The sequence below is a fragment of the Eretmochelys imbricata genome, chromosome 1 (assembly GCF_965152235.1).
Source record: "Eretmochelys imbricata isolate rEreImb1 chromosome 1, rEreImb1.hap1, whole genome shotgun sequence".
Taxonomy (NCBI): Eukaryota; Metazoa; Chordata; order Testudines; family Cheloniidae; genus Eretmochelys; species Eretmochelys imbricata.
In genome coordinates this window covers 238312263-238328134 of record NC_135572.1, presented here as the reverse complement: position 1 = coordinate 238328134, position 15872 = coordinate 238312263, and the positions used below count along the sequence as shown (strand labels likewise).

The window sequence follows — 15872 nt, the reverse complement described above, 5'->3', positions numbered from 1 at the left end:
TATTTAATCCTAGAAATATGAAGTTAACTTTGAGGTCCTATTGTAATTATGCAAAGTGTGGGCCATTAATGGTGGTTTAGAATCTTGATGGCTCCCATTGACTAGGACAATTGGCTGTAGATGATTTATTTACCTGCAAGCCTTCTTGTGGATATGGGGGCCAGCCTGTGGGTAATGAAGAATGAGGTCTTAAGTGACATGGTCACATGTCACTGATACTGGAACCCATCTTAAACCTGGTGCTTTTCCATTTAGAAGGAGGGGTGGGAACCCAGAGAGACAAAGGATTCCCGCCTTGGGCCAAAGCTATAAAGCGGGTAGAACAGAACAAAGGGGCATCAATCATGAGAAATCCCCTAGTTACCACCTAAGCTGGAACTAACAAAAACTGTACCGGGGAAAGGATTGGGCCCAGACTAAGAAGGAGTCTAGTCTGTGAAAGAAGCTTATTGGAACATCTCTGAGGATGATTTACACCTGTATTCAGTTTCTTAAATGTATTAGGCTTAGACTTGTGTGTGTTGTTTTATTTTGCTTGGTAACTTACTTTGTTCTGTCTGTCATTACTTGAAACCACTTAAATCCTACTTTTTATACTTAATAAAATCAGTTCTGTTTATTAATTAACCCAGAGTTAGTAATTGCTCCCCCAGGTAGTAAACAGCTGTGCATATCTCTCTATCTGTGTTCGAGAGGGTGGACAATTTGAGTTTACCCTGTATAAGCTTTATACAGAGCAAAACGGATTCAATTGGGGTTTAGTCTACCAGAAAGACTGAATACTGGGTGTTGGGAAAGTCCCTGTTAACTGAGAAGCCCCTGGGCTAAGTGAATCTTAGTTTCTGTGAACTGCAGGGGGGCATGACCTCTTGGTCATGTGCTGTAGCTGACTGGTGTGTCTAGATCCACAAGATGGGAGTGGAGGGAAGACTTCTCTGGCAGGGGGGGTTTGTTCGCAGTGGTATCCCAGCACATCTAGTGACAGTCTTGAGGGAGTTTCTGTGACCAAACTCGTCACAGACCTTACTGGCCTTTGCCTAGCTATTAAAAGGATGCTGACCAGTCCCATCTTTACAAAGATCCCCTCTCCTCAGAGGGAACAGGGTAAACTTTGTGCATTGGATTGAACTCATCTGGATCAGTCTGCACCTCCACTTCAGAGGGACCCTTGTCCAATGTTAGTCCCTGATATCTTTTCAGAAGATGAACCAGAAGGTGTCACCAAATTCCAGAACACTGGCATGGAACCAGTCAACCAGTGTCTCCTGATATATAAAAGTACAACTGAGTTCAAAAAAGAATGAGATAAGTTCGTGGAGGATAGGTCCATCAGTGGCTATTAGCCAAGATCGTCAGGGATAAACCACATGATCTGGGTGTCCCTAAATCTCTGAATGCCAAAAGCTCTGACTGAATGACAGTGGATGGATCACTCTATAATAAATTGTCCTGTTCTGTTCATTCCCTCTGAAGCATCTGGTACCATTCACTGTGGGAAGACGATCCTGGGCTAGATAGACCATTGGTCTGACCCAGCGTGGCCATTCTTATGTGGGGTCATCTTCTCTGTCAGAAGATGATGCTCAGTTACATTAACTAGTAGAAAGAATGGCTACAGTGTAGAAAATATTCACAGTGGAAGAGACTTCTCATCCTGTGTTTGTTATTTTGGAATCTCCTTCCAGCGGTAAAATCACACTCCTCATTTTGGAACCATTATTGCAGCTAGCCAATCTTATATGGTCAAATCCTGCAACTGGTCAAGTAATGTCTTGATAAACTTTTCTACTTACTATATGTACTATATGAAATATATGGACTTTTCCCACAAACATCCAGCTCCTAGTTCACTGGTCGTTGCTGCTGTTTCCTAAAGAACGAAAGGACAGGCATATTTTAGCCCATCCACCCAAAAAAGAAAAAAGCTCGATGCCCTCAGCAGAAAAAAGTCTTCTCTTCAGGGTCCGTGGATGTTGGGGTTTCTAATCATCAAGTTGTGATGTCCAGCTACCAGTACTATCTGTGGGAGAAGAAGGCTATTTTTGCCACATCTCTTCCTGAAGACTAGTAAAAGCTGGTGGAAGTCCTGAGCCATATTTGACCCCTGAGACACAGCAGCCAGGGCAGTGGTGTCAGCTGTTGCATTAAAGCAGCATTCATGGCTGAGATCATCTGACCTTCACCAGAAATCTAAGAACACATATGGAAGACCTTGCCTTTTAAGGAGATAGTCTGTTTGGTACAAGATCAGATGCAGTCTTAGAAAAATCTGAATGACACTAGATCTACAGCTAGATCTCTTGAGATCTACTAACCATTGTTAGGGGGCTTATTCCTTCACCCACTTCCCTGGTCCTTCTCGCATGAACAGAGAGCAACAATACCCGAAGTCCAAAGGCGCAAACAATTCGATGTTTATTGGGGTGAACTTCCAGAAAGCATGATTCCAGTTTCCTTCCTTAATGTCCCCCTTCCCAGCTCTGACACCACGGAGCCTTACCTGTGTCCCTGTTCCCATTCCCCCCTTAGCAAAACATGATTCCAATTTCCCAACCCCTGTTCCGTTCCCATTCCCTCCCTTAGCAAAACATGATTCCAATTCCCCATCTCCATTCCCTGTTCCCTTCCTCCACCCACACCCACCACTTCCTGATTGACTGCAGACTATATAGTAAAACTTGAGTTCTGCTTAGCTCTACCTTATCCCATCATTTTACTGAAATTTAACTAACCAATCCTAAAATATTGTAACATGATTATTTAACCAATTATATCCCACCACCTTAATTAGTTTACACCCAGCAAAATTAATTATACAGCAGACAGGAACAATCACAGAACCAGACAGAGATTATGCAGACAAACAATAGAGAAATGGGGACTACGGTGATAGAACAACACAGAAATGAAGATTTCACATCCCAGCTATTGATAAGTGAGTTCTTGCCAGACAGGATGCTATCAAACTAAGTTTCCTTCTACAGCTTCTAGGCACTTCCCTTTCTGTGGAGGCGAGAGGCATTATCAGGACAGGATTGTATTCCTAACAGCCCAATAGCACTTTATTTCAATGTGACTAGTTTGGAATGTGAGGATGTGACCATTCGTTTCCCAGCTTATTGCTGCCTCTGTTGCTTAGCCAAAGGCCTTAGCCTAAGAACAGGGCCTCAGACTGTCACAGTCAGAGAAGGCCCTTACACCGGCAGACAGTGATTTTGAGTCTTTCTTTTATACCTCTATAACTGGCTAAGTGATAAGAATACACCTAAATTCTTAGAGTATAGGCCTTTGCAAACAGGCCTGAATATCTATATCCTAACAACCATCAAGAAGAAGAACTGGTATTCCAGCCTTTAAATAACAATACCCTTCCTCCTCATTCTATTACATGCGTAGGACGCATGTTGTTGCCAGAAGAGGCAGACCACTGTGGAACTAGAGTGATCATTGGCAGGGGAAGTTAAAGAAGAAAGAGCTGCTACACCACGCCCAGCTATGAGGGGATGCTCCAGTTGTAAGTTTGCTCTTCTACATAGGTGAAGAGTGCAGACAGAACAGTCAGCTCTCAAATAAGGAGAAAGTGAGAAGGGTCACTGGTGCATAGGAAAAAGGAAAGAAAAAAAGAGGGAGGAGTTAGTATATACTGAGGCCTTCTTGAAAGGGTTACTCTCCCACTGTGGAGCATGGAGGGACATTATGTGGTTGCCAGATTTCATGGGTTTGTTTCAGGAAAAGACTAAGCACCCAAAGCAGACTCAGGCACTGTTGTAGTTCCTGGAGAACCAACAGTTGCAGTGGGAAGTGCAGTTTGGATCTACAGAGTGACTGTTCTTATTGGAGAAGGAGCAACAAACCTCCTGGAGAGCCTGAGAAAGGAAGCACTCAGTTGCCATAGGCATAGGGTAAAGAAAAATTATTTGGGAGCCAGGAGTGCCGAGGACCAGCCAGGGTCGTGTGCTATGCTGGTGGGCAGGAAAGGCCTTCCCCTATGTGTATCATGACACACAGGCTTGCTCTGGGGGGAAAAGCATGGAAATAACTGAAAAGGCTTGGCCAAATCATGGGTAAGGAGATTTTTGGTATGGTAGTGGGGCATTTAAACAGGCACTGCCCTCAAGGGAAAGTGAGCTGCAGCTAGAGAGAGAATGGGGCCTGAGCAATGGGGAAGAGAAGGAGTGGCTGTCCTGCAGTGCCAGTATAATGGTTGCAGGTAAAACAGGTGTGGCTGTGGCCCTGTCAGCTAACTAAGCCCTATTAGTAGGAGGCTCAAGGGAACACAGAGGTGTACTACCCCTGCAACAAATTGGGTGGAAGTTGGGGTAAATACAGAGTCTGAACAATATGTTTGTATGTCAGGGTTCCCTTCCCACTCTGAACTCTGGGGTGCAGATGTGGAGTCCCACATGAAAGACCCCCCTCAGCTTGTTTCTACCAGCTTAGATTAAAAACTTCCCCAAGCCACAAATTCTTCCTTGTCCCTGGACGGTATTGCTGCCACCACCAAGTGAGTTAGACAAAGATTCAGGAAAAGGACAACTTGGAGTTCCTGTTTCCCCAAAATATCCCCCTAAGCCCCTTCACCCCCTTTCCTGGGGAGGCTTGAGAAAAATATACCAACCAAATAGGTAAACAAGGTGAGCACAGACCAGACCCTTGGGTTTTTATGACACTAAAAACAAATCAGGTTCTTAAAAGCAGAACTTTATTATAAAGAAAAAAGTAAAAGAAGCACCTCTGTAAAATCAGGATGGAAGGTAATTTTACAGGGTAATAAGATTTAAAACACCCTCTAGGCAAAACTTTTAAGGTTACAAGAAAACAGGAATAAACCTCCCTCTTAGCATACGGAAAATTCACAAGCTAAAACAAAAGATAATCTAACGCATTTCCTTGCTTTACTTATAATTTTTGTAATCTTAGATGCTTATTTCAGGCAGGGTTTTAGGAGAAGTTTTTTTCCTGCCTGGTCCCTCTCTCTGTCCCGAGAGAGCACACACAGAGAGCACAAACAAAACCTCCCCCCACAGATTTGAAAGGATCTTCCTCCCTTATTGGTCCTTTTGGTCAGGTGCCAACCAGGTTATTTCAGCTTTTTAACCCCTTACAGGTAAAGGAGGGATTTTATGCTACCCTTAGCTGTAGATTTATGAGAGTGCAGATACAGATCACTGCCCCTAATAAAACATGGTTGACACCACCACCACCCTCCCGCTCCGCATCAGCGACTTGAGGGCTGGGTGAAAAAGCCAGAGGTCTTGGTGGTGGAAGCACCTAAGGGGGTTGGGACTGAGGATGTGGTGTTGAAGGCAGCAAGTCTAAGAGGAAAACTAGAAACAGTAGAGAAGTCCTTGTGGGAGCCCTGAAGAGAGAGAGGTGGGAGCTGAAGAGAAGTTTAGGTTGGAGTTTCAGATAGTGCTCCTGGAAGATGAGAAGGGGGGATGCACAGGTGGATAATAGGCACAATTAAAGAAGGCTCCGCCCCAAGGCAAAAAGACCTTGTACCAGGCAGGGTACAGTCTTGAGGGGTAGTGTGATGAATACCCCATCCTCAGTTTGAAAGGGCTAATGTGGGCTTGAGAGGCCAATTAACTCACCTGCTTGTACCTGGGTGGTGAGCGAAGCCTAATTCAAGATGAAGCCCTGCTGGGAAAGAGCTGGGTGGGGCTATAAAAGTAGGAGGTCCCCAGCAGAAGGGGCCTGCAGGGAGAAAGGGAAAGGAACCCTGCAGTCCCTCTCTTAGTAGTAAAGAACTGAAGTGCAGGAGTTGGCGCAGAAAAAGTTGTGGTGGAACTGACTAGAGCTGGGATGTCCCATTAGGTAGAAGGCTCATGCAGGGCCCTGAGGTAAAGGGGAAGATCTGGCCCAACCAGGGAGAGGCCGAACCCAAGAGCAGGAGGGTGATCCTGGAGGATTTGGGCAGAGGTAGAACTCCTAGATGGAAGGACCTTGGGAGTGGAAAACTGCATGGAGCCTGTTTGCAGGAGCCCTGACATGAGAGTTGTGGTGGATCTGCAACACTGCCAAGGGCAGGAACCAAACACTCAGGGAGAAGCACTGGGAGGCATTGCTCATTACAAGAGCCCAGAAAGGGGTTTGGAAAAAAGGCTATGGGTAGGAAGAAGTCCACAGAGGCAGGAGAAAAGGTCTGACTGAGCAGACCTCAGCTGCTGATTACAGGGTCCTTGGATTGGAACCCAGTGTAGTAGGAGGGCCTGGATTCCCTGAGCAGTCACTTGGGAAGGTGATGGGAGGCCCCTAAGAAGGGATTAAAGACAACTGAAAGCCCTGAGTGCAGGAATGTAGCAATGGTGGGATCCAGAGTTGAGGGTCAAAGACTAGATGTAATGATAGGGACTATTTGTTGGACTTTTTATGAGTCTGAAATGGGTAGAAATAAAACATGATCTGCTTGGAGGGCTGAGTTTCAAGAAGATGATGACTGCTGCGGGACCAAAGCAATCATCAGCAGGGGGCATTAGAGAAGAAAAAGCTCCCCCAGCACCAGCTGTGAGCAGGTGCTCCAACAATGAGTCCATTCTTCTACACACCTCCATCAGTCCATCCAGACATTGATCTGGTAAAACTGCATACTTTGGCTGCCAAGAGGGCAATAGCCTTCTACTTAAATGGTTCTCAGGAATTTAGAAAGTCAACAAAGCTTTAATTTCATATGGGGGTAGTGAAAATAAAGAACAGACAAGTACATCTCAGCATTTATGTAAGTGGGTTAGTTTTGTATAGAGGAAAGCTACAAGCAGATGTTTCTCTCTCACTGTAGTTTAGATAACGCTCCAAAGGGCAAAGGTGGCTGCCATGGCATGCCTCAGGCATATCCCAGTTTTTAGAAGTAAGCAGAACTGCAACCTGAAGCTCTATTCATACTTTCACAAAGCGCTACTCCCTAGATCTAGCGTCCTGGTTGATGCTCAGTTTGGTAAGGCAGTACTACAATGATAATTCAGTTAGGACTCAGCACCTCACCCTCTAGAGACTAGTACTGCTTGTGAAACTATCCCATGAAAAATGTACAGAGACCACTCAAAGAAATGAAGGTTACTCCTCTATAACTGGTCCTCATCTAAATGGACTCTTCACATTCGCACTCCCTACCCACCTTCCCCTTTTCCTCAGAGTCCTAATTGCAACTTTGAACCTGGGGAGGCTGTGGTAAGAACTGAGGCAGCTGGAGCTCCATGGCCCCCCTTTTTCGCCTCTCGTGCAGAATGTTCAGGAACAGTGAGGGGAGGCGCAGGAGAAGGCATGAGAGTGCTCCAATGCCACTGCTACAAGGTTGTTCTACCATCAGTGCTGCATCTCCAAGGCTCTCATGAGTGAATGTGCAGAGTCCATCTCAAAGAGGTAACTTTCGTTTTCCCGCCAGAATTTAAGGAAAGGATAGAACTTCATGAAATAACACTAGAAGTAAAAGCAAATATCAAGAGGAGCTGTGGAGAGTCCATCCTTTTTTTTTTTTTTCTTTTCTTTTTCCTCCCACTCTGTTATATACCAAAATTTCTGAACAGCTGTATTCTGATATTTGGAAGCTATGTGCTCCAGAGCGAGTAGTTTTGTACTGAAGTGTTCATGACAGTTTTTCCTGAAGTCTGTTAATTTTGATAATTGAGAAGAAGCAAAAATGGGTTCTACTAATTATCCTGTGTCATGATGATCCACTGGTTCTCTGTCTTTACCAAAATTTGGAGCAGGAAGTGTGTGAGCTATGTGACCGAATTTAAGCTTCGCTTTTGACAAAGCAGTGTTGTCTGAAGTCTCAAAGCTTATCACCTGTGGTTTTTTGGTGGGTACTGCTATGCTCTGACAAAATAAGTTTCTCATTTTAAAATGGAAGGGATTGAAGTTCATACTCAACAGTGAATGTATTGTACAACATGCATATGTATATTTTTTAGGTTACACTGTTCTCCATCTGTTGGTGAGTTAAGTCCATCTGATTTTATGAGGAAATCTTCTCCAACTTTAACTCCAAAATGCAGCAATGTAAGTATATTATTAACACCAAGAACTTTCAGTGAAAGGTCACTATCAAATAATTCAAAGCCTACATTTGATCTACCTTAAAACTGATTTTTGTGTGTGAATTAGTGCCAGTGCAAGGTGTCTGACAATCCTGGGTATTGAAGTCTTCTGCTCACAGAAGAGGTACGACACAGGCAGCAAGAGTACAAACTTCTCTTCACTACACCACCAGTGAACCTCAGTTCAAGCCTTGAGTAACCATCCCTCAGGGCTAGGAAGACTATTAAGGTCTTGGGGGATCTTTGCTGAGGCTACAAAAAAATGCTAGATGTGGGGAGGGTGTTTTTTGTGATGTGGACTTTTCTAAACTTGGAAATTATTTGAAACCATCACCCAGGAGCCATCAGATAGTTAAAAAATATTCACCAAGACTGAATTCAATTCAGCAATATGAAGATAAATGTCTGGTTCCTATGACCATTCCTATATACCTTTCACACCGCTCTACTGTGAAACAATTGTAATCCATTGAGTTGTATCCTCTGAATTTTAAATCTTTTTATAAAAGAGGTGGAGAAGCAGCGTATTCTATGGATCGGCGGGCAGCAATCGATCCAGCGGGGGTCGATTTATCACATCTAGAGGCGATAAATCGACCCCCGAGCACTCTCCCGTCAACTCCTGTACTCCACCGCCACGAGAGGCGCAGGCGGAGTCGACGGGGGAGCGGCAGCAGTGGACTCGCTGCGGTGAAGACACCACGGTGAGTCGATCTAAGTACGTCAACTTCAGCTACGTTATTCACGTAGCTGAAGTTGCGTAACTTAGATCGATTTCTGCCCCCACCCCAGTGTAGACCAGGGCTATGAGACTCTACCCTTCTGTCTAACCCAAGAGTGATGTTGACTGATGTCACAGCATGGGGGTGGGTATGCATAAAGAATCTTTTTGCAAGATTGTACAATATTGCCCTTACTGTTATCAATGTACACCATACTCCCAATCCCTTATTTCTTTCCTTCCAACAACATTGTTGTGAATCCAGTCACTGTCTTTCCACTTAAACGTACCTTATGTACTCAATCATAAACCAGATAGTTTATAAGCCGACTCCCAACACCGCCCACCCCATCCCCTCAAGATGGGTAAGTAAAAATGGCTTAGTTTTATGACCCATTCATAAGCCAACCCTATAATTCAGGGGTCAGCAAACTTTGGCTCCTGGCCCATCAGGATAAGCCGCTGGTGGGCCAAGATGGTTTGTTTCCTCGAGCGTCTGCAGGCACGCAGGTAAACTTAAGTAAACAAAATGTCCCGGGACAGCAACTGGTGGGAAAATGTTTTGTAGGGGAGAAGCTGGGGGTCAGGGAAGTAACCCCTGTGACCACTCCCTACATGACCCCTCCCCGTGTAACCCCTTTCCGCCCCACCCCTAGCCCGGGATCCCCCCCCATCCCTTCCCACCTTACTAGGGGTTGGCCAGGGGAGGCTGTCTGGCCCGGCTGGAGCTGCTCCAGCAGGCCAGGTGGCGCGGTCACAGCCTGCCAGCCCCTGAGCTGCAGCTGCTTCAGAGGCTGGCGGGAGAGCAGCGTGGTCAGAAGTGGAGAGACTCTGGCCCCGCCTCTTCCCTTCTGGCTGTGCTGCCTCTTCTTGCCCCCTCTGTTGGGGAGGGTGGTTGTGTCCCACCTCTCCCCTCTCTATACCCGTTCATAAGCCGACCCCCTTCTCTGATGCTTCCCTTTTTTACTAAAAAAAATTTGGCTTATGAACGAGTATATACGCTTCTCTGATTCTGAGTTTCTTTCAACAGCGTTGTGCTACACTGATTGATTTTTTTCCCTCCTTTCTCCCTCTTTAATATCTGATGTCCATTCCACCCATGGATTACTGTAGGTCTGTCCTTCTCAGAACTGATTGGCTCATAGATATTGAACTACCCTCTAATTAGTTTCAGAGTAGCAGCCATGTTAGTCTGTATTCGCAAGAAGAAAAAGAGTGCTTGTGGCACCTTAGAGACTAACACATATGTTTGAGCATGAGCTTTCGTGAGCTACAGCTCACTTCATCGGATGCATTCAGTGGAGAGGAAAAAAAAATGAATGCATCCGATGAAGAGAGCTGAAGCTCACGAAAGCTTATGCTCAAATAAATTTGTTAGCCTCTAAGGTGCCACAAGTCCTCCTTTTCTTTTTCCTCTAATTAGTGCAGCCTACGGTCATAGAACCACTCTCCAGGACTTCAGCTATATATTGTGTTGATTTAAAGGTTCTCTTTGAATGTGTCCCTTAGTGTTGTTCCTGGTTACTTCAGTGAAGTCTTGTTGTTTTCTCTTCTACTACTGTAATGTGTGCCATAGAATCCAAGATAACAGAGGGCTCAGAGAGGTACTCGGTTTAAATTACAGATATGAATGGTGCATGGACTAAGGATGAAGACAAACTTATTTTACTGGGACTCTTTTCATTTTTCTATGTGTGAAACTGCTTCCGCAGCTGCAGTGGCAGAGCTATCCCTGGCTCTTGCCCCTAGGGACGGTCCCCTATAGGAAAAGTGGTTTACTGCCAAACCACCGTGGTAGATCTTGCTCTGTTATCTTGGAGGTGAAAAGATGTCAGTTTCCACTGCTGTCAACCTGGCACTCCTAGACTCCTTGTAAGCACTAAAACCCATTTAAAACCATTTTAAATCTTAGAATGCTGAACACAAGATTTAAAATACAACAGAAATACCAGCTTTTTTTAAAACAAATTTTCACAGTCCAAATAATTTAGTTTACATATGGAAACTAAAATGTGGTGGGTCTTTTTTAAAGCTAGAATGTATTTTTCATGAAAATATATTTTTATTGTTACAGTAAACTTGTAGAGATTATGGCACATGAAGTGGAAAATGGAAGCCTTGATCGTTTTTTAGACTTAGAGAGAAATTCATTAATTTGTGTGGTGGTTTTAATCAATTTATAACCTAACTTTATTATTTTCATTTTTTGTGTGCTTTCAGGTGCCAAATAAAGAGTCGATTCGGTTATGTCGTTCAGAAATGGAGGGCTTAGAGACCTTGGGGCAAAATCAGGACACTGTTTCATTCCCAAGCAATGAACCTCTTCTCAGTAAGAGCTCTTTTACTACAATTCATGACTTATCCTTTAAAGAAAACTCTGTTAATGGATGCAGCTTTATCACAAGGTAGTATAGTAGGTGTGTTCAAAAATGCTGCCAGTTTTGAGAGATTATCATGGTTCCTATTATAATTATACCCCATGATAGCAGAGAGAGCCTGAGTAGAAGTTTACTGTCTGTTCTCTTGCTCTCCACGACTCACAAATAGACTGCTTCACAGTTCTTCCTTCCAAAAATAGGAGCTGTGCAGGATTAAGGGAACTGAATATAATCTGCCATGATGTACAGACCCTCCATGTAAAAAGTATGAATGCTTGTGTATGTAGAGCTGAGTGAAACATTAACATTTTGCAATACAGGTTGAAATTTTGAAGTTGTTTCCATTTCATATGGTCTGAGACTGACCCGTTTTTCTTTTATATTGAAATCTTGTTTTCTATCAAAAACTGAGATTTTGGTAAATACAAAATTCTGGAATGTTTTAAAATAAAAATGTGGAAAACATTGTGAAAAATGAAAACAATGTCTTTTGAAATTTTGATTATTTAAAATAAGGCCATTTTTTTTTAAACCAAGAAGAAAAAAATTGATCAGCTCTTCTTTTGTGTGCTGTGACAGGTGAGTTTCCCCCTTCAGTGTCATGAACTGGAATAAAATTTTCTGCTTAAGTGGTGTGGCGTGAAGTTTGCCAGTTAACTGGCATGAATTGAAATTTGTCATTTTATTAGCATGAAGTTTAAGGTATGCCTCTGGAGTGGCATAATTTTAGTCCCAGAATCAAGTTACCTATTTTTTTGACTAAGTGTCTCTCCTGAATCCAAACCTTGCTTCAATTTACCCATCTTTGAACACATGTAAGAATGTAAAGTGCCCTTTGTCTTCAAGGACAGCTGCTGTTTTAAAAGTAAGTTTGTTTGGAAAGTGACCTTGTTCTGTACGTTTTTGTGCTGCATAAATAGTGTTCTTTACTTATTTCCTAGGTGACAGTTGCCAATTGGATTTTGATGCAGTGTGTGAAAATGATGACACTGCCATGGCTTCACTCATGAATTACTTGGAAGCTGAAGGAGGCCTCGGGGATCCAACAGAACTCAGTGATATACAATGGGCTTCCTAGTGGTTCTTTTTTATACAAATGAGAAGAATGTAAAATTCTGTAATGCACAACAACCACACATCCTCAAGTACTGTATTGGTAATTTTTAAGGCTTTATTTTAATTCATATTTACTATCTGTATATTTGCTAAGACTTTTATGCTTTGTTCACAAAGAAATGGCTTGTTCTGCACATATGGAAAAAATGTGATATTTTTTCATGACCAACAACCTCAAAATTTTTTTGCTCCATATCTAACTAGAGTGCTTACAAGTCGTGGTTATATTTTTGCTAAAAAGGTTTAACCCAAAGATACCGTACAATGTATAGGAATAATTGTGTTAATCTGAATGTTTTAATACTTTTTAAAGAAAGCTTTTATTTGTAATTTTCTTCTACGAATTGGGTGGAAAAGTGTATTATTTATACATGTCACTTCTGTAGGACTTTCTCTACTTGCGCAGTTTGAGATATGTTTGTTTTTGTACCTCTATGCTTTCTTTGAAAATATGGTTTCCACACTGCAAAATTGTAAGATAAAGTACTATAGTACAAAAGGGGACACTACATTTTAAAATTCTTTGCCCTTTCTAAAAGTATTGTGTGCAATTTTTGTAGTCAAGTAAAAACAAAAGAAAAAACAATAGTCTTTGAGAGTTCTGGACAAACAATGTTAAACATTGTCCCACAGCACAAATGTGACAGGTGCAGAAGGAGAGAAACAAAATATTTTAATAAAAGGATTATTTAAATATATTAGTAGAGGACAGAACACACAACCAAAGTAGTAATATTGTAACTGTAATAAAGCAATTTGGTCACTATAGTTCAGGGGATATTATTGCCTTGGAAATATGTTATAGAACAGTGGATGTCAACCTCTTTTCATTTGCAGTTCCCTAAAAAAATTTGAATGAAGGGATAGATGGATCCCTTTGGAAATCTTAGACATAGTCTATGGACCTCCAGGGGTCCACGGACCATAAGTTGAAACCACTGTTATAGAGCATAGTTATTTAAAGAGAGCAGATATAAAATTAGTTAATATAATCTCACATCTGGAGAAAAGTGAGAATTGAGGAGCTGGAGATTTTAAAAAGTAATAAAGTGGGATTGAGACTAATCAGAAGTGGTAAAGTATGTTTGACCTTAATGGCTTTTTCCTGCTTAATATCTTATGTAAATACAGTTTTGCAAGCTTTGCTCACCAATATTAGGTGTCTAAGGTTGAGGTCTTAAACACTGAGGCATCCAAAATCACTAGCCACTTTTGAAAGAATCCTGGCCTTTATCTCTATCTATTAATTGAGACTGTTGAAACTACATTTGAGTTATGTAACTACACAAAATAGTAGGAGAAACGTACGTGTGTGTGTGTGTATTGGCAATAGGTGGTTCGCAAGTGGCAATATGGGGTATATTAAATTTTGTGAAAAGGGCACTGAATTGATTTCTCCAAAATACAAGTACTATAAAAGGTATTATATAAAAGAGTATTCTATTACTTAATACTAGCTGCAAATACTTTTTTTGTGCTACTACAATCCTTTAATATATAATTGATGTATTTCGCATTCTTATTTCTAATATTATAATCTTCTTGCAAAACATGTGATCCAGTGACCCTTGAGTGCAGCACCCTTAATATGTTGTATTAAAACAATATGGTATTAGTATCCAGGTATGGATGTGTTACCTCATACATTGTATGTGCAGATAAATGAGTGAGTCAGTCAAAGGATTATGCCATATATGCTCCCCCCCGCCTCAAATTCATGAAATGAAAGAAAAGCATTGAAAATGTTTGAGATGTGAAGACCTTTCATTTTAGAATATTTTTTACAATTTGAAAACACAGGTTCACTTTGTAAGCAGTATGTCTTCTAAATGTAAAATTATTAATATTTTAACGGAAGAGATTGCAGATGATGTACACATATGCCTAACATTAAAGGTGATGGTTGACACTCGGCAGACTGCCGATGCATCTAGATAAGAGTGTAGAATGCTGTATAGAAAATTTCCTAGGATATTTCAAGAAAAAGTACTAAGTAATTACCCTAAATAGCCACTAGATGTCAAACTTCCTCTGTTTGACAATAATTTGACTCTGAAAGGTGGGATACTATAATCTTCTTCTGTGATGAATCATAGAATATCAGGGTTGGAAGGGACCTCAGGAGATCATCTAGTCCAACCCCCTGCTCAAAGCAGGATCAATCCCCAATTTTTGCCCCAGATCCCTAAATGGCCCCCTCAAGGATTGAACTCACAACCCTGGGTTTAGCAGGCCAATGCTCAAACCACTGAGCTACAGCTGTATACCTTATAGACATTAGAGAAAATTACTGAGATGTCTGAAATGTATATATTTCCAACCCTGGGGACAATAATATCTGATATAATTTTACTGCTAGAGCTGAATTTGGCCCTTGGTATGGAGCAACACAGAAAATCAGGACTCTTTTTCAGAATGGTGATCAGATTCTATTTTTATAACTGTTTCTGAAAGATGGATTCTAATTATTACTTTAACTGTAGGGAAAGCTATGAAACACAATGGCTGTTTTCCTTATTCTGCATTTACTAATTGAACATTTAAAGTAAAAATAAATTCTAATTAAAACAAGTTCTATAGGTAACCCAGAGAAATAAACAGTTTAAAACCAGATTGTTCAAAGAAGAGTCCAGATGCTCTCATGCAAGAATGGAGTATTGATTCTTACAAGAGATGATATTACCATGCATAATCAAACCACTGTTTTGGGATTCCTCCCAGATTACTCCTGGAAAACCTTTTTTACCTTAGAGCAAACCTATTGTAGAACTAGTTTTGTTCCGCTAGTTTGCTGAGCCCTTTGTAATCAGCAACCTGTACAGTATGTATGTCTGTTAGCTGCTTTATTGAACCCTTTCTGTTTGCAAAACCCCATTTGTCAAACCTGCTGATTTCACACTATTCTACATTGTACAATGTCTTTTGTAAATATTTATGATGATGAACGGAGAGGGGAAATTAAAATATATTTTATACAAATTTGAGGTAATTATGTGTGTTTGTTTAAAGCCCGGTGTTTTTATTGTGGATGTGGTAGCAGTATAATAGTTAAGATTGTGCCAGGATTTCTATTTTAATAGGGGTGAAAAGGGGGTCTCTAAAAGTCTGTGTTTGGAGTCTGAAGATCAATTTAATGAGCTGCTTGAACAGTCCGTGGCAGTGTTTGGTGAGGGAAAAATGTTAGTTCTGATGGTTTGAAAAAGTACCGCTCGCCCAAATCTTGGCTCATGTCCGACATTTTCTTCGAATCTCCTTTTTTAAACGTAGAGCAATGTGATGTATGAAATTAAATGGGGGGGGGGAGTTCAATTTATTTGTAACAATGTTTCTTAAAAGTGGTAATGTTTTGTATAAACAGCAATTGAAGGTTTAAAAAAGTTAGTGTTTGAATGTTGAAAATGATATGTTACTGGTCAAAGTAACCATTGTTACTGATGACCTAACTCCTATGCTCCTTTTGTTGGCACAATGTTGCTGAAGACACACACTATACACAGAGGGTTTAGAATGACACAAAGTATCGGACATATGGCTTACTACCATACTACAAGACTTCAGAAGATGGCATTGTCACTCTTGCTAATATAATTTGGTCCTCCATCCTCAGGTAACAGTAGACCA

The 15872-nt window shown here is 41.6% G+C and overlaps 1 protein-coding gene across 1 annotated transcript in view; it reads left to right on the top strand.

Annotated features, from left to right (window-relative positions):
- BMAL2 (basic helix-loop-helix ARNT like 2) overlaps positions 1 to 15230 on the top strand; it is a 61746-nt gene extending 46516 nt beyond the window's left edge. The window contains exons 14-16 of the mRNA XM_077826120.1: positions 7911 to 7998; positions 10978 to 11086; positions 12077 to 15230. Of these exons, the coding sequence (XP_077682246.1) occupies positions 7911 to 7998; positions 10978 to 11086; positions 12077 to 12213 (334 nt within the window). The 3' untranslated portion in view covers positions 12214 to 15230. The remainder of the gene's footprint in view (positions 1 to 7910; positions 7999 to 10977; positions 11087 to 12076) is intronic.
- Positions 15231 to 15872: the final 642 nt, after the last annotated feature.